Here is a 21,413-nt window from a genome sequence, read left to right as displayed (position 1 = left end):
ACCATTCACAGAGAGTTGGGGAATGGCTGCAATCTCAGCATTCTAAGATGGTGAACGATGTACCCTTAGGCCCCCTCCTCGAGAACATTTATGCAACATAGGAGTAGCATTTTCAAGCATTTTTCAACACGTTGTGATCGGTATTAGCAAGAAATTTGTCATCGCTGTGAGACGTCTAAAGAGGCAGACTGAACAGACACGTATTTAATTAAATGAATCATTTAACTTTTTTTAAAGTTATGTATTTTCTGTCTGTACCTAATGAAGGACCCAGATTTGCTCATGTGTGGAAGTTGTATTATATCTCCTCACAAAGGTCTGCATGTAAAACCGGAGCAGCAACTTCCTGTTGTTGACTACAGTTAACTGTAGTCTGAAGCTGATGAGACTTCTAACCACAGTTTCTCCTGGTTGGGCCGGAAAAGTGTTTGTGCTGTGAGAACATGTTTGCTTTGTTGTCTGTGGTGAAGTGCTTCATCTGCAATGGAGGAAGATGGCAGCTTTGTGGTCCTCACCCTTTTCACAGTTACTCCTCCCAGTTCTTTGAGGTCACCCTGTGTTTGACTGCAGAGGCACTTAAAAAAAGAAAGGTTTCTGTGGTTTGTAAAAGACATCACTTACTGTACTCATAATGGTGTGGGAAAAAACAACAGATAACAACATTGTTTTGTAGTGCAGCCCAGAATGTTAGACACACAAACATCAACATGAAAACACACAGCATGGGCAAAAATGCCACGCTCACTTTGATAACTTAAATGACAGAGCATATATATTTTTTATGTTATACCAAAGTAGTTTTTATTGTACTGATGATGGGAGGGTTGGACAACTAAACTCAAAGATTCTAAGTGTGTTTAAGGTCTTTCTAGTGGCGGTCAATCCATGAGCAAAAATGATCTCTCATCCTCTTTCCACCATTAGTTTTGACAGTGAATCCTGAGCTCATTATTTTGACCACATAACTTTGCTGAACCTTAGCCTGACCAACCAAAGTAACCCCAAACCTCACACAGTAGACAGGAAACACGATGGGGTCACGTCATCAGCCTCTCTGATGTGCCCATCAGACAGGAAAATCTGGGTTTATCAGATCACATAACCTTTTTCCATTGGTCCACAGTCCAATCTTCAAGCTCCTTAATAAACTAAAGCTTTCTCTTTTTTTGATTAGCATCTCCAACAAATGGTTTTCACGGCTGTTTAGTCCCAATCATTGAGTTCTCTTTGCACTGTGCATGTGGAAATGATTTCTCTTTTATTATTACAAATAACTGAGTCCTACTTCTAATTTTTTATGATCTGATTTTTTTTTTAATCATGAAATCAAGTGCATTTAGGGATGCAGGCCCAACAGTCTGAGTATTGTTGCTGACCATGTCCATCCCTTTATAACCACAGTGGACCCATCTTCTAATGGCTTGTGTGCACCCTGTTTTTGTTTTGTGGTTGTGGGTTTCACCAACAGTCAGTTCGACTGTGGCTAACCGATACATGCTTCTCTTTAGTAGAACATAAAGAAACACTGAACCTCAACCACAGGCTAAAAACAGCAAGGACATCATTAGGTAGCTGCAAACTAAAAAGAAAAGCTGCAGTGTAGGATGTGTTTGTGTTTGAGACTGAAGAGCTTTTGTTCTTATTTTCCTTAGTCACTTAAAAATGATCAATATTATCAATAGAATCATTCCAGCTTTTGATCAGCACCATGGACAGCAACTAAGGTTAAAGGTCAGGGGAACAGCCACATGCATCTAATGTAATACTCTTCAGCCAGGCTAGCATAAGCCCATAGTGATTCAACCATGCTAAAGTAACATAAAGACAGCTGTTTTTAGGCATGGGACAAATAAAGTAGCCCGTTAAGCACAGGTCGTCTGAGACGGACCGGATGGGTATCACCTTACCAAAAAGGTTCACTCATTTATAGTAATACTCATTCAGCAAATGTTTCCAGTGGACCAACATCTAGATATATTACACATATATTACAGTATAACTACAAATATTCAACATATAAGTTGTAGCAGTGTTTCAGACCTTTACAAAAACACAAATTACTCACCCATGAGAACTTCATCCTTTAGGCTTTGACCTTTACCATCACTGCTCAAACGCTCTCATCTCTCCTTCCTCTTCCTCTCCTGAGCAACATTTCTTTTCATTGCTTGCTCAACATAATTTTAAATGCTGCTACTACTAACAGGAAGCAAAGGTACGAAGTACAAGTAATATATTTCCTTGTAAGCTGTGCCTTTAAAAAAAAAAAAAATTGATGAACTATAAATGAACATGTGACTCATGCCATGCACCCTTGAGGAACACATTTCAGAGCTGCTCGTGTTAAACCTCTCAGTGAAACTAGGAATGCACATGGATCATATTTAAAGTCTGCTGCCATCTACTGGTTAAACTTGGTGTTACAGCAGAGCAGCGTTAACAATAACAACAATTTAACCTTTTAATGTCCACCACGTCCCCATTTAAAGGCAGGAATAGGGTTTGGTTGCATTTTCCATTTTTACACGCTAAATGTCACATTTCAAATCAGCAATAAAAATTCCACATACAGGGTTGCTCCACCTCCACAAACTGCAGTGATTTTGTATTTCATATAATCTCAGCATGAAGTATGAAATAGTTGCCAGGAAAAATAACAAGATGAATAGCATGGGTCTCAGCACAGAACCCTGTTTAACTCCATAACTACATATGAAGAAAAAAAAGGTGCCCCACCCCCCTCAGTATAATGTTTGAATGCACTTAAGCTAAAAAAAGACTAAAATGTACACTGAGCTGTAAAATGAAATGTAAAATTGTTGTCATCTCCATAACCTGCTTAATTAATCCAAATGGGCTTTTCTGGTTTATGAATGTGCAAATCTTCCTCTTTCCTTTGTTGCTTTTTTATTGTTCTTCTGCCACACATTTCCCCCCTCATCCTTCTCATCTGCATCCTGCTTTTGTGCATGCGCGGTCATTTTTACACTGGTTAGGGAAGCAGGAGGCACTGAAGGTGCTGTAGCACCCCCTGGTGGATGATTGAAGAGTTGTGTGTCCACAGTTACTGATTAAAACACAAGGAAGTTTCATTAATTTAGTTTGTTTTTGGATTTTAATGATGTTTTGATTCCAGTAAATATTCTAGTACTTTTAACCGCATTTGCGGAAAACAACACAACAGCACAAAATAATGGTTGCTGTCTTTGTGTGCTTGTTACCCAGGTAAAAACCATGCTGCCATAATTTACTTTTAAATCTTCTATTCATAATTATTGTTAATGGATGCAGCCTGGTCACCAGAATTAGTTGATAACTTCATCACTTCATTATCTCGTTCAAAAACGGTCAATTCTGTCTATAAGGGAAAAAAAAACATGAAAGTTACCATCATGCAAATATTAAGCTGATATCACATCGATGACAGCCTTCTTTTATATACAATCTAAAATTTACCCCATGTTTGGTATATCCAGCAGCTTTGTTAGCTCCCTGGTGTCTCACAGGAAGCTGACATGTTTTTATCATCATGGGCTGCTCTCATTTTTACTAAGAGACAAACACTTTTACTGCTTTTATAGTTACGTACCGTGATGGGAATAACGGCGTTAAAAGTAACGCGAGTGCACATGAGTGCTGCTGATTGGTTTAACATGGATACTATATTCCTCAGCCAATCACATGAACAATTTAAGATGACATAGCAACAAGATGCTACATCAACCAAAGACAACCGTGACTCTAGAAAATATGTGTTAAAAGTGTTGACTTCAAACTACATACCAAGTTTTAAATTGTGTTGATAGGCCATTGATAGGCCAAACCAGCACGCGAGCAATGCAGTTTTACTTTAATACAGTATGTCAAATTGAAAAAATAACAGTAAATTCAGACATGTGAGGTTGTGCTGAAAAGAATGACACCTAAACAAGGCAAGTTTTTAAAGGGGTAATGTAGCGGTAATATCAAAAGTAGTTAAAAACATCCAATTATACCCTGGACATCGGAGGGTTAACAAACGCAATAGTTACTTTTCTTAGTAACAAGTTGCTTTAAGAATATATTAACCCAATGACTAACTCAGTTAGTTACTTTTTTGAAGAAGTAACTAGTAACTAATTAATTACAGGGTTTTGCGCTCCAGCCAATATACTTTATGTTACACACACTTCCTTTAGACATTGAAAACCTATTTTCATTGCAATGGAGATACCAAGTTATCTTCATCGATGAAGCCAGACGATGCTAATGAGTTAATTATAAGGATCTCTTAAAGACGTGGATGTGTACATATCTGTGATCCTTTTCATATCTTTAGATTTAGATCTATTTACATTGTACACTCAGATGGTGAAAACATGTGCCGATTCTACTCTATTATAAAGAAAACTCAAAAGAATAGTGTGCAGCAGGCTGATCAGGGACAGACGGGCTTTATTCCAGCAACTCCCAGTTATTCCAAGACCAGGTGAGATGAACAGTAAAATCTCACCTGTTAGGTACTCTAACCTCCTGATTAGATTAGATAAACCTTTATTAGTCCCACACGTGGGAAATTTGTTATCCACACACTGGTGATTCTTTTACTGTCATTGATTTTTTTCTATCTATGTGTTGTACCTAATTTGAAAGTAGAAGATAACTGATTTAAAATGTGACATCTTCTAGTAGAGGTTAAAGTGCTGTCATTTTTAAAGCAACCGCTCTGTTGTAACACCCGGTTTAACCAGTAGAGGGCAGCAGACTTTAAATTTGCCATTTCAGCTTTACTGAGAGGTTTACCTGTTTGACTCTGTGCTAGTTCAGGGGCCAGTCAGAGTCACGTGGTCATAAGTGTGTATTTTATTAGACACCAAAGTGTTTCAGTTTCATGTTTTATCCTAAAATACTGAGTGTGACAATAATACTAAATAATTAACCATCAAACACGGTTCACATACTGATAGCACAGGGTGTTCTTCTTCTTTCATTCTCTACATAACTGTAAAATGCAGACTATAATGAAAACTAACTATTCAGGTTTGTTATATTGTTGACCCCAAAACATATTCATGTTTGAGAGAAAACTGAGAGAAACTGCTGCCAGAAACCACATTGATTTAAATGTAAAAGTGTCTCCATGCCAGCTGTTGTGCAGTTGGTTTCTGGATCCCTACAGCAGTAAAACTCTTCCTCCATCAAGCATGCTGACGCTGCTCTGTGCAGTTTGCAGTGCCTGCTGCGTTGAGTCTTTGGCTGTGGTTTAATATACATCTTTTTTGTTTTGTTTTCTGCACTGAAGCCAGGCATGTATTGGTAAGCCACAACAAAAGCGGAGAAAATCAAGTTTTCCATCTCCCCCATGTTTGAAACCCACAGAACCACACGAGGAGCATGAGAGAGCAAAATTGAATCAATCCCACAGAGATACCCCCGACCCATGGGGGTGCGTGGGAACAGGACAAATGTAAATAATTACCACAAAACATCTGGAAGTTTTTAATGTTACATAGAAATATCCCTATTTACATTATTTATATAACTATTTCACATTGCTGATTTTGCATCAAAATGCAAATTATGAATCACGGGTCTAACAACAGGAGATTAAGACACAAAATATATTTAATAAAATCTGTAACATGTGGATGTCCTCTGGTCTGAGGTGCTGGGGGAACCAGTCTAACCAGCAGCTGGACATCAGTGGTTGGACTGGTGGACTATTTCAATGAAGAGTAGACGACGTCTGGCTCTGGTTTAAAGTCTGAACACAAACAGTTGAAACAACAGGAAACATGATTAATGATCAGTAATGAACAGCTCATCAGCTTCACTTAATGACATTTAAATTTAAACTGACAGATTTTATCAGACAGGACGAGCAGAGACGCTTAAAAACAGGAACCAGAGTCTGCCGCCTGTTTGCAACTCAGCAAGATTTTCAGAGGAAACTGTGTAATTCTCACATGAAACACAGAAATAGTTTCCACACCATCATCTGAGGCGTTGCTGTTTTTTGGGGTTTTTTCTTACTGTTTTACCCTGCTTTAACTTTTTTACCGACTGAAACAAACTTTAAGCATCAAATGATCAACTTCCCTATTTAGTCTTACTGTGGTGACCAAATTAGTGGTTTGACACTAAAAGCTGAGGCTACATGTTGTCTACAATGTACCAGGATGGTCCACTGGTAACTAGATGTGTTGTTGATTTATGTTTTTCATGAAATATCCTGCAAAACAGACTTAAGTATCCATATATACTCTATGCTGCACTGTACACAGCAGGCTGTGGTGTTCATGTAGGTTGCAGCAAAGGCAGTGGGCATCGATCTAAATTCAAGGTGATGATGCTCACTCAGTAAACCCCACCTTTTAAATTAGCTGTCTCTTATCAGGGGTTTAAAATTCATGAAAGCTCATGAAACATCTGCTTTTACGTGTTTAAATCAGCTGGCTCAGTTCACAAAGATCAGTGAATATCAGTCACAGCCTGTACCCACAGTAAAGTCTACCACATGATACATATGTGATTTACTTTTAAGTAACTCTTTTCCCCCAGCTGCGCCACTACAGCCAAACTTAAGGTTTCCCCACCTGCCAAATCACACATTAACCCCTGCCCTTCACTAAAATGTGACTACTGAGATATTTCCTTGTTGTGTGGGTTGATTTTGACCAGATTTTGGCATTTATTTTGTCAGTTTTCTTAAATTTGGCTCAAATTGGTGCAGCACTTGAAATTGAAAGTCGTTCTCAACAAAGAAAAATCCTTCTTTATCTTACGTTGGGCCTTGAGCTGATTGGTTCGTCTTCGGTCTAAAAACACGCTAGTTTAGTCATTTCAAAACTTGTTATCAGTGTAGTATGCTTATGCATCACACTAAGAGGAGGAGGAAGTTGTTTGGTTCCTGCGTCTTTCAAGATGCGAGGGTTGATATCCTGAGCTTGAGTGAGAACATGGCTAGCTTAGCTTAGCATGACATGGCTAGCTTTGCTCTGTTTAAAGTGAGAGGTAAAGAGCCGCTGTACCTCTCGTCCTCTTTGGGCTGATGGCTACTTGTTCATAACTGAGATCTTTAGTTTTCACTGAGGAGTAGACCGCCATGCTGTCGCTCTCTGTAAAATAAAACACATTTAAATTACTGCAGGTACAACAACTGCAACACCACAGCTACTACAAAACACTTTATTTGTTATGTTGCATCATGAAGAATACAAGTGATGAGTATTTTTTAAACTCCAATGGGGTTTTCACATCTTTTCTCCTCTTCACACCTCTGCTGTGAGCCAATGAGTGACCTGATAGAAGCGTGAGGTGTTTATGTGCAAAACAAAGGTGACATCCACAAAACCGCCGTGCTCTTTTACTGCAAACTGCCACACTTTCCCCACAGCGCATGAAGCAAACATCTTATTGCAACACTCCACTGTTGGCCAACCCAAAGCAGACTGCACTGCAGCTGGCCTCAGGCTACAGGAGGAACTTTCTGCTGTGGTTTGACACGCAAATTAAAAAAAGATAAGTTAATGAATCGTATTAAAGGACTGCTTGAGAAGCTCCTTGGAACCACCTCTGACACAAATCACAGTTTCCATGCTGCCCACACTTTAACTGTTATTTGAATCATCCATGAAATTAACAAAGAGCGACATTAAAAAGTCAAACACTCGTTGATTCCAACTTCTCTCTTTTTTTCCACCCTGACAGATAGGCGGAGGTGTGAGACGTAAAAACAGGAACCGCCTCTAAAGTCTGCTGCCTGTCTGCATCGCAAGAGTCAGCAAGATTTTCTAAAGACACTACGTCCTTCCTCAGAAGAAACTATCCCGAAACTATTTTTTGTTTCTTTCTTTAACTTTATCTGTCTTCTGTTTTTATGATAAGAATAACTCGTGTCTCAGACAGAAAACGACCCTGCTTACACTTACTGCTGTGATCGTGCAGCGTTAGTTATGGCACATGAATTTATTTTTTCCTAATATTTACTTTGTTTGATTATAATATACATTTACATTGCATCGTCATAAGTTTTACATATTTAACTACTTCATACACACCATCTTGTAGGAGGTAATTTTTGTTCCTACCTAGTGTTTACAGAGGGTTTTATGGAGTGTACCGTGTCCTGTGTGCCATGTGTCAAGGAGACGACAGAGTGAAAGGTTGAGTTTACACCGTCCTGCCATGTTGGTGTTTTTTTTGTTGTTTTTTTGTTTTTTAAAATAGAAGATTATTTTAAGAGAAAGCCCAACACACACCCATAGCCCAGAAAGACCAGAGAGCATGGTTACAATTGCACAATTGTGTTAACACAGGCCTGAACGGTCTAATAATAACTAGGACTCTGCAGGTATGTTCAGATATTTGTTCTTTAGGCAGGTGTTCAGTTGTTAGTTTGACTTCTTTGTCCAACTTCCCTCCTGATCATTATTCTCCCGCTGAAGTGAAGGATTATGTCATTGTTTCTGTTTGTTGTCAGTTTGTTAGCAGTCTAGTGTCCACGGTTTTCAATATATCATGTTCAAATTTTGTGTGACTGTAGATACCAGTAACAGCTCAGGCTGAATTAATTTAGGTGAAAATCAGGTCTCACCAAATGTGAAAATCTGTAAAAACTTTATATTACCCCAATTTTACTTCAAGAGTATCTAATAGCCTCTGGGGGACATAGGTACCTTTAATGTCAAAGCTTTTGACCGTGACCTTCATTGTTAGTACCCAAGTTCCTAATTTACCCAGTCACAAGCACCTACAGTACTTTTATCTATGCCTAAGCATTCTGGCATTCACACACTCAGTCACACTCTGATCGATGTTTCAGGGAGAAGTCATGGGTTGATCTGCTGACCTTGTGACTGGTATTACCCGAATCTACCACAGCCACAGACGTCCTATCCTCCTGATACAGACTAAGTAATGGAATCACACAAAGTGAGTTTTATATAAATGTATTTTTTAGCTGATTTTTTAGCTGATTCAGTCTTAACACGACAGTTATCTCTGTAGTATTAAGCTGATGCCAGCTTTATGACAACATTTACAGTCACATGACCGAGATCATTTAAAACAGCTGCTTGGCTTTTAGAATCACTCGGTCTTTTGGGAAGTGATATCTGTATGGCTCTGGTGTAACAATAAAGAAGATGTTGTGTGGGGGTTTTTAAAGGGAAGAACTTAAATAGAAAGAAAAATAGGACCTAAGGTTGAACCTTGTGGTGCACCACAGACAGTGGGAGCTGTAGATAAAGAGAAGTAATCCATGGTGACCAAAAGGTTTCTTCCTAAAAGGAAAGAATAAAAAATACCCCCAAAACTTAGTGATGCCAGTCCATGTTTTACTTTGATTGATGCGCCTGAAGAATTACAGTTGCTTTTTCTCCCATTTCAACTTTTAAATGAACATTATTTGTCAGCTTAAGTGGGCAAGTTTCTGTACTGTGTAGAGCTTTAATGTAGCTAAAAAATGAAGCACAGCTGTCGTCTAATGCTTGTTGAATGGTAATGTTAGACTTAGACTTAGAGCTTTTTATTGTCATTGTGCAGTTTCTTGCACAGAAAAATTGGGTAGCTGGACCACAAAGGTGCTAAAGTAAGAAAAAGAGAAACCAATATACATCGAAGGTGGAAATAAATAAATAAATAGAATAAACAGAATAAAATAAAAAGCAGTGTATATATATATATATATACATGTGTGAGTGGAACTATATACATGGTGTATGTGTAGGAACATTGTTCACTGTGTCCGCATGAGAGCTACAGTTAAGTAAGTGCACAGCTACCTGTGTTCAAACAACACCCCAGCAAACATGTTCTCTTGGGCTCTCCACTGAGGAGGGGTAGAAGGCCAGCAGCAGCTTCTGGCTATTTTTCGTCAGGACACGGAGGAAGTGCTGGGCCTTCTTTACCAGCGTGTTTAAGGGAATTCAGCTTGAGGTAAATTTATGAGCACCACCAGGACATGTTCACTACCTCCTGTGTGCGGTTTTATCTTCATCATACTTGACGGTGATGTTGGTTGGGTGAGTTGGTGTACAGTCACAGTCGTACAGGGTGTAGAGTGGGGGGTTGAGAAGGCGGCGCTGTGGGGATCTGTTGCTGAGTGACAGTTGGGGGTAGAGATGGTCCAGTTTGGGATTATGGTGTTGACCAACAAGAGGAAAGTTTGTCATTTATCCTCAAAGACAATCTATAACTGACCTCATATGCTGCTCACATGTCTTTATTAAAAGGTTGCTTTCGGAGAAAGATGAGAAGTTTGATATCATTTACAATTCTGACCAAAGCCTAAGAGTGAGTCATAATGTCACTCATAATAGTGACTGCAAGAGGAAGTACGGGGAAGAAGAGGAAGTAAATCTACTCTGTTCACGGTTAAACATAACGAGGAGCTTTATCCCTGGACCTCGTTGATCCGACCTGCTTAGTTTTTTCCAAAACTGATTCCAGAACTGCTTTTGATATGATTACTGGGAATAACTGTTAGGTCACGAAAAATATGTCAAAACTGTATTTGTAATGTTGCATCATGTAGAAAGTACGTGAACGTCATACACTGCAGCAGAACCTCACAGTTTTTTTTCTCCTCTTAACACCTCTCTGCTCTGAGCCAATGAATGACTGGATAGACCTGTGAGATGCTTTGTGTGAAAAAGAAAGGTGACATCCACCAAGCTGCTGCTTCTACAATCTAAATGACACACTTCACCACAAGCTGCATTCTTACAACATGAACACGATTACTATCCAAGCCAGAGCACATAGCAGACAGAAATCTCACCTGCTTCAGACTAACTGGTTTCAACCACAGGACGTTGCTTCTCTATCTTGTGTGTGTACCAAGGCACATCTGGGCCTAATGTGGGCTGCTTTTGGCATGTATTGCTCAATTACAGCATGACCGATGTTCTGTGGTAGAGAAGTGGCCCAAATGTTACTGCACACATGGCATCTGGTCAATTCACAGTGCGCCTGTGGCTGAACTGAGGCAGACAGTTAGAGAGCAACATGTCGCTCAAAGAAAATGGCAGATGTGCCATATTTGTGCTAAAATCACATCAGAAAGCACAACTATTGAGCTGGATGACCTGTCTGTTCATCATCATAACAACATGCTTACACACACCATCCCGCAGCAACAAGTGTGTATTAATCTGCTGCTAAAGAAAATTGACAACAAGTGCACCGTTTCCTGTTTCTTTGAGTGAAGCAACACAGAGGAAGTTTGTAGGTTAGATTTTTAGTGTTTTAACATTTTGTATATTCGGTTGGAACCAATGAGCCGCCACAGACAGTCATGCTGTCAGGAAGTGCTGAAAGAACCAATAATACATTTTTGTCTTTGGCCTTTCTCTAAGGTTACTGTCAACAGGAATTAATAAAAAACATTAAAAAGTTAAAAGTGTGACATTTACAGACTGAAAATGTATCCATACATTTTCAGTTGCTTAAGCAGTGATGCTACATTTCCATCCTCCAGCTCCTCTGAGTGGGACACCACAATGTTCCCAACCCAGCTGAGGGACGTCCTTTTCTTGAACTGCTTGAACCAGTTCAACTGGTCCCTTACCATGTGGAGAACCCCCACTAAATAATTGAGTCTACTTCCGGCGCCCCCCGTGTGCGGCAGCCTGTTACAGCAGCTCTGCTCATTCTGAGTTTCTTTCTTTCTTATCTTTTCTTCTCGTAATTTTTCTATAACTAACGTATTAGTAATTAGACTCTGTAACCATGTTCTACCGTTTTGTGCTAGTTCTGGTCGTTTTTCTTAGTTTTTTTCTACTTTTTTCACCCGTGTCTGGGGACCCAGAGCAGGGATCCTTTGTTTTTTTAATGTTCCAGATCAATGCCAGTAAAACAAAGGAGCTGGTGGTAGACTTCCGCAGGCACAAACATCCTCCACTGCAACCACTGAACATCCAAGGTATGGACATTGAGGCTGTGGACAGCTACAGGTACCTTGGTGTTCATCTGAACAGCAAACTGGACTGGACTCATAACTCAGACGCCCTCTACAGGAAAGGGCAGAGCAGACTGTACCTGCTGCGGAGACTCAGGTCTTTTGGAGTGGAGGGCCGACTCCTGAAGACCTTCTATGATTCTGTGGTGGCCTCAGCCATCTTTTATGGTGTGGTCTGCTGGGGCGGCAGCATCTCTTCTGGGGACAGGAAGAGACTGAACAGGCTGATCTGCAGGGCCAGCTCTGTTCTAGGATGCCCTCTGGACCCAGTGGAGGTTGTGAGTGACAGGAGAATGGTGGCTAAGCTGTCATCCCTGTTGGACAACATCTCCCACCCCATGCATGAGACTGTGACAGCACTGAGCAGCTCCTTCAGTGGGAGACTGCGGCACCCACGGTGTGGGACGGAGAGATTTCGCAGGTCTTTCCTCCCCACTGCTGTCAGACTGCACAACAAAGACTCCAACTGATCAACACACACATTCACACATGTGCAATAATCTTTTCTGGTATCGTTGTATTTTTACTGAGTTGTATATAGCACTTGTATTCTATTTTTATCTTATTGCATATTTTATTCTATTTTATTCTACTGTATATAGTATTTTATTTTATTCTATTCTGTACAGTTGTATACTGTATTTATTCTTATTTTATTTTATTCTAATTTTTGCTTCATAACTTTTGCACTGTCCACTTCCTGCTGTGACAAAACAAATTTCCCACATGTGGGACTAATAAAGGTTATCTTATCTTATCTTATCTTATCTTAGCTCCTCGCCCTATGTCTAAGAGAGAGCCCAGGCAGCTCTGCAAGTTGTATCCAGACCCTACTCACAGCTTGTGGCTGTAGAAGGAGAGACAATTAGCTCAAATTGTAGCATCAACCCTGCTGACATCCTCAGATGTTACTACCTCTCCAATCTGCTGTGCCTTTTTTGGGGTAATGACATGCAACCCGTTCTCACTCCCAAATCGTAACATTTTACGCTAGGTGACAAATCGTCAACATATTACGTTTTCGGGCACCCAAGGCGTTCCTACGTCACGACATCGGAAAACTGCGGACACATGAGAACCGTTTGGACTCAATCTACACATCTTCACTTTTTCCCTTAAAATCGCTTTAGAAAACACTATTTCACCTCATTAAAGTGCTGGTTAAGGTTAGGAATAAGGTTATGGTTAGGTTTAGCGATAAGGTTAGGTTTAGGCTTAGGTATACGGTTATGGTTAGGTTTAGGCATAAGGTTATGGTTAGGTTTAGGCATAAGGTTATGGTTAGGTTTAGGGATAAGGTTAGGTTTAGGCGTAGGGATACGGTTATGGTTAAGGTTAGGAATAAGGTTATGGTTAGGCTTAGTGATAAGGTTAAGTTTAGGGCTGCAGTACAGGGCTGGAAACCGCCGCGTACCATAACAACGTGGAAGGTCACCTTTCGCGTTCCTCAGGAACGCCGCAGGACGTGACAAAACGTCGGGATGTTACGCCTCGGGAGTGAGAACGGGCTCTGACATGACCAGTGGCAGCTGTTTAGGATTGATTGACAGCAAAATTACAACTTACAGCAACTGTTTTGGGGGTGACGCCACAAGTTACAGTGGCTGTTGTGTGTAACTGTTAAGAGAGACTGACACAGTGAGCTGAGCTTAATGCCAGATTTTTTTTAGTGTCATGAAGGTGATTCTGTTCTCTGGTTATGTCAGATGATATTGACAGACAAGATTTTGCAGGGTAATAAAAGTTACATGTTTTTTTTAATTCTTTCTTCACACAAAATCCTCATTTGGTCTCACAGTGACAGACCTTAATGTATGTGAACTGCAGGATATAACTGCTGCTGATTTATTCCTCCCTTATAAAGCTCCTGTAAATAATCGAGCCACTGTTTGGATTTACAGTCACATAACACAGGAAGTACAACCTCATTGTGTCCACAGGAATTTCTAAGGTAAGCAGCCAAACACTAATCAAATATACTTAATTAACTGATCATCAGTAAGTGTTTACCGCAATTTCCCCAGCAGTCAACATCCCAGCAAATTGACCCCAAACTGCAAAACATCCAACAGCTACACTTCAGACTCTACAGGTCTTACATGCTAAATGTCAAAGTTCATTATGGTAAAATTAAAACAATTCAAATAAAAAAAGACTTTCCAGGGGAAAACGCCTTCTCTCTTTATGTTTTGTTTTGGGATTTTTCGCTTCTGAACAAACCAAGAAATCAAAAATCAAGATTTCTAAATGACAAGACTGTGAAAGTCATATAGATATGAAGAAGATGAAGAAAAGAAGATAAAAAAATGAGATATACTTAATTTTTCATGAAAACAGCTGAGGATTCTGTGAAAATGTTCATCATCACATGACCGTAGGAAACTAATCAGGAAACTGGCACATGTATGTACTATCAGAAAAATCTAATTTACCTCACTGTCTAAAAGCAGCAGTATGTTGTTTGTTTCTTGTGTTCACGATGCTTGGCAATTACTAAATATTAGCTAAATTAACTAAATATCTGCTACTAAGATGGTGAACATGTGAAGTTTCAATTTTATGAGATATTGTATTTTATTGTAGAAACAAACCCAGATGGAGAAAAAGAGGAGCAGCTTTACCTTTTGTCTTTGACTTTCTCTTCTTGTCTTTGATGACGATTTCTCCATAACTGACGTCTTCAATTCTCGTTTCTGAGTAGACTGTAGAAGAATCTCTCTCTACACAATAAAACACAAACTATTTAGATGATTTAGAATGTTTAAAATTGTTTGAGCAGAAGATTGAATCACTGAAAAGGCTTCTTTTACATATAATATGTACACAAGGAACTGAGTGACCACAGATCAGATAAACGTGCCACGATATCACACAACCAACAAATGATTACCTTGGTAAAAGGTAGATTCAGAGTCTAAACAAAGATACTGAGATTAATGGAATTGAAAATAAGATAAGATGAGATGAAACTTTAATCATCCCCCGAGTAGGTTCCTCTGGGATATTTGGTTTCCAAATAGCACAGCACCTACAGAAGTTACAGAGCGTGAGCGGAATATTATATATACACATATATAAATACAGAGACATATATAGATAAGAGAATAAAAATGAGATTAAAAATAAATAGGAATCAGAATACAAAGGAATTGCACATTTCAAGTATTGAAGTCTATTGCACTGCTGTTTATTAACAAAAAGTATTGCACAGTGAAAAGGTACTACAGCTTAGTTGTTCCCACCTCCTCCCCTACAGTTTGATGGGACTTTTTAAGTCTGCTGGTTCTTGTCTTTGGGAGAAGCAACCTGTCACTGAACAGACTCATACAGAAGTTCTTCTCTGGTTTTAAACTAACAGCCCTGTGTTGAAACACCTGCAACTGAAGTGTTTTCTTTATGTCACAAACAGGATGCTGAACAACTGCGGAGATGTTAGCTTCAGCTAACCACAGACAACAGACAGTCCAGCATGCAAAGAACAATTCTCACTTAGTATGGTGTGAAGCTTTACATAGAGATATATTTCACTAAGATGGTGTTACATACTAAACAACATTAACTACCTATGAAAAAGTCATTTGAATAATCTGTATCATTAAATGTGTAAGGTATGAAGGTGAACTAGATGCCTAACATGCTTCATAATGTTCTCGCGATCTCATAAACGCACAACGTTAGATAGACTAACACCAAGTCTTAACCTCTTGAAAAGATGAAGCTCCTGATGATCCAGGCGTGCTCAAAATGCACCCCGTCACATGCTACCAGTTTCTTATCTTCTTCGAACTGTGTCATAGATTTCCGTATTCTCCTGTAGAGTAACTCTGTTACTGAAGGTCTTTACCTGAGGCGACTGTTCCTGTCATTCAGAGTCACATGAAGTCAACTCTAAATGCTTTTCAAAGATTTGCTTTATATATTTGGAAATGTTGTAATGGTATAAAACTGGCACATCTCCCTTATCATAAACATACAGCTTTCTGACACCATCTCCTGCCAAAATGTCCCCTAACATTACCTCTGCTGTGTTTCACAGGCTGCTGCCGACCATGTGATATTTTGACGTCACTGTATGTGACATCTTCTCCTGCAGCTTTGTCTTGATCTGCTGAAATTTAACAGTCACATACTTTATTGCATAAATGCAAATGTTATTGTCACAGACAGATAAAATAAAAATGGAAACCTAAATGTAAAAAAAAAAATGTTTAAATTGTTCAGCTAATCAAACTCCACACATAAAAGATCAGACAGTCTGAGACTCACCTTTAGGTTTTCTGTGATTATTTTTTCTCACCAGCAGAACCAGTAACACCAGTAGAACCACAACACAGACTGAACCAACAGGGATTAACACATTAAGAAGAGAAGTACCAGGGGGAGAGGCTAATGTAGGAATAGAGGTGGATGTAGGAATAGAGGTGGATGTAGATACAGGTGTGGGAGTAGATGGAGATGTGGTTGTAGATATCCCTTAAACGAACAACATATAATCATTAGCTTATTGTGAATGTTGAAAGCTGCAGAAACACAGACAGGTGAGTGTGTCACCTGTGACAGTGATCCAGCTGGATGGAGACTCTCCATGACCGCTGATGTCACACTTGTAGAGGCCTTCATCAGACCTGGAAACATGCTGGATGGTCATGTGACCTGTAGGCTGCTTCCTGATGAGGGAGCCATCTTTATAGAAAGCAGCTGGGAGGTTGGAGGGAGTGGTCTTTGTTTTACAGAGCAGAGTGACGTCATCTCCCTCCATCACAGGGAGGACAGGACTCTGCAGGATCACTGATCCACCTCAACACAGAGACAAACTACAGCATTTCATCCATTTACACACAGCTTCATCAACACTAACTCCACACACTCAGCTTACCAGTGACTGTCAGGTTAACCATGTTACTGATGGGACCCTCTCTGGACTCACACCAGTAAACTCCACTGTCATGAGGTTCCATTACACTGATGTTACAGGATGAGCCAGCTAGTTTCCCCCACCCATCTTTTCCACACTGAGTCCTCTGCCGTGAGCTTGTGTTTCTCCTCAGAGTCCATCCAGCAGAGCTGTCGTCATCCTCACAGCTCAGAGACACAAAGTGTCCTTTAAAGAACTGAGAGCTGCTGGGACTCACAGTCAGACGAGCTGTGAGGGTTAAAATGAAAAACTGATGATCACGTCTTTGATCTTTACTGAAATTTTTAATCCAAATATGTAAAACCTGTCAGAGTTTATCAGGTTTAAACTGTGACAGAAGAAGGTTACTGACCTTGGTTTGTTGTGCAGCTCAGCAGTGAGATCAGAACTAAAGAGAAATGACACTCAGGTTGATTTGGCATAAACACACAAAGGTGATCACTCAGAACAACTTTGTATAATTTGATGTTTCCCTCTAAGACAGAAACTTCAAACTCTCCATGTTGTGTCGCCTTCAGCCCAGTTTGATCTTCCTGTCAGAGGAAAAGTGGATCTAAACCAGGTCAGCAAAAAGCTGCTCGTACTAAACCAGAGACTCCAGGATTTCACTTTTATGCTTCTCAATGAACAGAATTAAAAAATAAAACTGATCACATCATTTCATGTTTCATGAGCCGCTTCTGTAGTTACTGTAGAACAAGGAAGTACTTGAAGTTACATTATAGTTACACTGAATACATACAAACAACTAGCACTGAACTAGCTCTGTCCTCTGCTCTGTTCATACAAACACCAACATTTTAATTTTCACTCATAAATTCATCAGTAACTCTGTTAAACTTCAGACCTGCAGTTGGTCCTCGTGGTGTTTTGAACTTGAATTCAGCCTGATTTGTTTTTCATGTCTTCTCCTCCATCATCAGTTATCAGGAGAGCAGACAGTCAAAGTACAAGAATTCAAACAAACACAGAGATTCTACTTACAGAGCAGACACAGCACAGATGTTTCCTTCATCGTCCTTCTCACTCATTTGAGCTTTTTTCATTTCTGTCACTGACACCAAGTAAAGCCCGCCCTCTTCCTCTGAGTTGGTTTCTTCCTTTGTTTGTACAGAGATCGTGGTGGATTTCTAACCTCTTAATGATTCATGTGATAAATTTATTCTAGAATATGAACTTAGACACTCTGCAATTCCTCCTTTGTTGCAAAACATTTAAAATTAAACAGAAACACATAAAAATTCTAACCCTTTCAAAAGTTAAGAAACCAGCAACATTGTTTTGATATAATTTGAGGTTAACTGAGATGATTACATGACATTTGAGTTTCTCTGTGATAATCGATAAAGCACATCCTGACATTTATGACTTCATTCACAACAAATCAATTCAAAAGTATAATTTAAAACGTCGACTCCACTCCAGTCTGCTGTCAGTGTTGCAGCTTAGTTAATGAAACAAACTACAACCATGTTCATTTAGTGGGCGTCTCCCTGGGGCAGCATGGTGATCCTGTTGTCTGACTGGAAGAAGGTGCTGGGTTTGAATCCAGCCTCCATCTTTCTGTGTGGGGTCTGCATGGTTGTTTCTGGACACTCTGATTCTCCCACAGTCCACAGTCCACAGTCAGGCAGTTAGATTAACCTGTGAGTCTAAACTGGTCGTAGATGTGAATGTTTGTGTGTCTGTGTTAGACACAAGACTGATAGGAGACATATGGCCACCAGAGGGAGATGTTTGACTTTACATACTAACATGGACGCAAGCAAATCATCAGTCTGTCATACTTTGTTGTCACCGTAATCAGATTTTGTGTATTAAACTCTTGGTTTAAATATATTTGACCTTTGAGTTCTGTTTGCTTTTTATTGTTTTCTTTGAAATGTTTTATAAGTGTAGAATATGTTGAGTGTCTGAGCAGAGGAGCTCTGGGCCATAAATGCTCAAATATTGTACTAACATATTTTGTTGGGGGACACAGGCTGAAGCTGGTCAGATACCAGTTATGTACCCTGGCATAACTGGTACCTGAACCAGTACCAGTGGTCAGCACACACAGCATCATACAGTGTGTCAGCACTGAGATCATCTCCACCTGCAGGTGACGCTCCTCACAGCTGCTGCTCATAGTCTTTCTCCACAGCATCACAGGAGATCTGTTTCATCGCTGTTGGCTACATATCAGTCATCTCCAGCTTCTCCTCCTGCACCATCTACAGATTTAACCCCTTCAGTGAATGTCGGGAATTCCCTTTTTCTACATTTCACAGCTCTGATGTTTCGGGTCTCGGTGTGTTTCAGGTCTCGGTGTGTCACTCCTCAGACGGAGGTTGTTTCATAATCTTTCTGTGGTTTTATGAAACAATAAGGAAGAAAAACTGATTGTTTCACAGTTGTGGGTAGTTTCACACTGTGTTATCAGGCTGCTGAGGATGTTTGTCTGAGTGTTTGTGTTATCAATCATTGCTGCTGCAGCGTGGTGCTGATGCAGGCCTCACACTGTCACAGGAAGGAGGAAGTGAAACTGACACAGACGTTAAAACCTTCTTGTTACAGCGTTTCTCTCGTCTGCAGGGGAAGAAGAATCATTACACAACACTGAGAAGCTATTTTGGAACTGAACAGATGGAAAAGTGTTGCATTGGAGCGCTTTCATAATCAATGTGACCTTTTGGCGCATGAGGTCAGCTCACCATCGCCCCCTGTTGGTTTTTTTGTGAGCTGAAGTTTAATGCAGGTCACACAAAAGGCTGGAAGTTTTTAATAAGAAGGAATAAACATCGTGAGAGAGAAATGAAATGTTGAATTAAGTCAAACATAAACGTATTTTTTAAAACATTCCCCCGAAGGTTAACTTTGTTTTAAAGCCAATCATATCACAGCAGTTGTTTGAAATCAGCTGTAGGTTAAAATTTATATTTTTAACTTTTTATGCTCAGTGTTTTCAGAGAGCCTCACACCAAATAAGGAGTTCACATTTAGTGTTTCTTAACTTTCATTTCTTTATTATTTGCTTGTTTGTTTTTCCTTCCACACTAAAAACTGTCACACGGATTTATTAAGTCATACAGGTTCCAGTTATCACCATCTCCACCCAGAAAATGATGACATAGTTACAGTCAAGGGGTGTGTCAGTGTGGTTTACTGATAAAGAGAACACGAATTACAAAGTAGAACAGAACTGGAAATTAATAATGCAAAACAAGTCAGCTTCAAATTGGTCTCGGCCACTAGAGGGCAGCACATAGTCAGAAACATCCTAACAGCCTTTCTCCACATTTTATGCCCACATGACCCCTCAAACAGGTTTTAGTGATTCACAAAAAGGCCTTTTATTTTCCTTTTGTGTGATGTGCAAGCACATTTTAGTTTTAAATAAATAACCCGCTTTAACACCTAACCTGTACTGACTTTTATTTCCTCTTAAATAAGGCCCCTTCATCATTCTCTATGATGTTTCTCTGGTGCTACTGACATGTTGTAATGGTTGTTTCATTTTGCAGCAGTGACAAAGATGGATGAGGCAGTTAAACACTACTCAGATGCAGAGATGGGCAGTAAGACATTACAAGTAACGGGTCACGCTGACTTTTTCAAGTAACGAGTGAAGTGAGGGATTACTATTACAAAAAGGTAATTCGATTACTGTTACTTTCCCCTAAGCACGCTGCGTTACTGCGTTACTAAAACCATCATTTTTTTGCGAGAATGTTTCATGACAGTGACGTAAGCGGGTGCGACGTTCATGACAAAAGCTGTGTGCAGATCAACAATGGCTAATGTATCGAGTGTGGGAGAGAGTATGAGCGTGCAGCGTTTAAAGCATGGAAGTACTGACCTTACTTTGAGTTTGATTCCGTAAAAAGTGACAAAAACATTAGTGTCCTGTCTTTTAACAGCGAAAAAAACCCTAAACTTCAGAGCAAGCACCGAGAACACTACCACAGAATGGAAAATTCACAGAGAAACTCCTGGATCCTTCCACTCGCATGACGGCTGTGGCACACCTGCACCAGGGCCTCCAGGACCTCGGCCTTTTATACAGGTGAAAATAGAGCAACAGAACCTGAGTCTTTGATTTTATTTTTTTTCTGCTGTGTTTTACTTGCATTTATTTGAAAGAGTGAGTGTAAACACACAAAAAAAATATTTTATTTTATGTGCTGAAACGTGCAGAAAATAGGTTTAAATGTTAAACAAACTTCTTCCAGTCAGAGAATGTTGCATATAATTTAGGTTTTGCTTCATGGATAAAGTTAAAAAATTAAAACTAATAAAACGAAAACAAAATCTCAGAAACATGCTGCACAGCCAGATATTTCCTCCAGATGGCAAATTAACTGGTTTCTCCTTGTTCTTTTTTCTTGTATGAAGCAGCTGCTCTGCTGTAACACTTAGTGTTACCAGTAGATGGCAGCAGATTTAGCCTGAGCCTCTCAAAAAACCTTTTAAAGGACCTTTAATTAGGTTTTTTGGGTTTTTGTTTTGTTTTGAATAAACAAATACAAAAAGGAGAAAACAGTAGTTTCTACTCATAAAATCATTTAAGCTGCTACC

At 39.7% G+C, this 21,413-nt stretch overlaps 1 protein-coding gene across 1 annotated transcript; it reads right to left on the bottom strand.

The window, feature by feature from the left end:
* Window positions 1-5,448: 5,448 nt before the first annotated feature.
* Window positions 5,449-17,249, bottom strand: LOC134618029 (Fc receptor-like protein 5). The gene is made up of 8 exons (XM_063463207.1): window positions 17,209-17,249; window positions 16,818-17,084; window positions 16,493-16,738; window positions 16,208-16,414; window positions 15,960-16,046; window positions 14,563-14,661; window positions 7,011-7,097; window positions 5,449-5,743 (listed from the first exon to the last, which is right to left on the bottom strand). The coding sequence occupies exons 2-8, from the start codon at window positions 16,897-16,899 to the stop codon at window positions 5,700-5,702; spliced, it is 852 nt and encodes a 283-aa protein (XP_063319277.1). The 5' UTR covers window positions 16,900-17,084; window positions 17,209-17,249; the 3' UTR covers window positions 5,449-5,699.
* Window positions 17,250-21,413: the final 4,164 nt, after the last annotated feature.

Source organism: Pelmatolapia mariae, linkage group LG3_W, assembly GCF_036321145.2.
Source record: "Pelmatolapia mariae isolate MD_Pm_ZW linkage group LG3_W, Pm_UMD_F_2, whole genome shotgun sequence".
Lineage (NCBI taxonomy): Eukaryota > Metazoa > Chordata > Actinopteri > Cichliformes > Cichlidae > Pelmatolapia > Pelmatolapia mariae.
Note: the sequence above shows the minus strand (reverse complement) of the source record. Positions and strands in the feature narration are given on the sequence as shown.

Bases quoted from the DNA above. Each gene is read 5' to 3' on its own strand.
- LOC134618029 (XM_063463207.1), bottom strand. From the start codon at position 16,899: ATGGAACCTCATGACAGTGGAGTTTACTGGTGTGAGTCCAGAGAGGGT. The intron at 16,739-16,817 runs GTAAGCTGAGTG...CTCTGTGTTGAG, and splicing joins GGTTAACCTGACAGTCACTG to GTGGATCAGTGATCCTGCAG. The intron at 7,098-14,562 runs GTAAAGCTGCTC...TTTATTTTACAG, and splicing joins GAGAAAGTCAAAGACAAAAG to AGAGCGACAGCATGGCGGTC.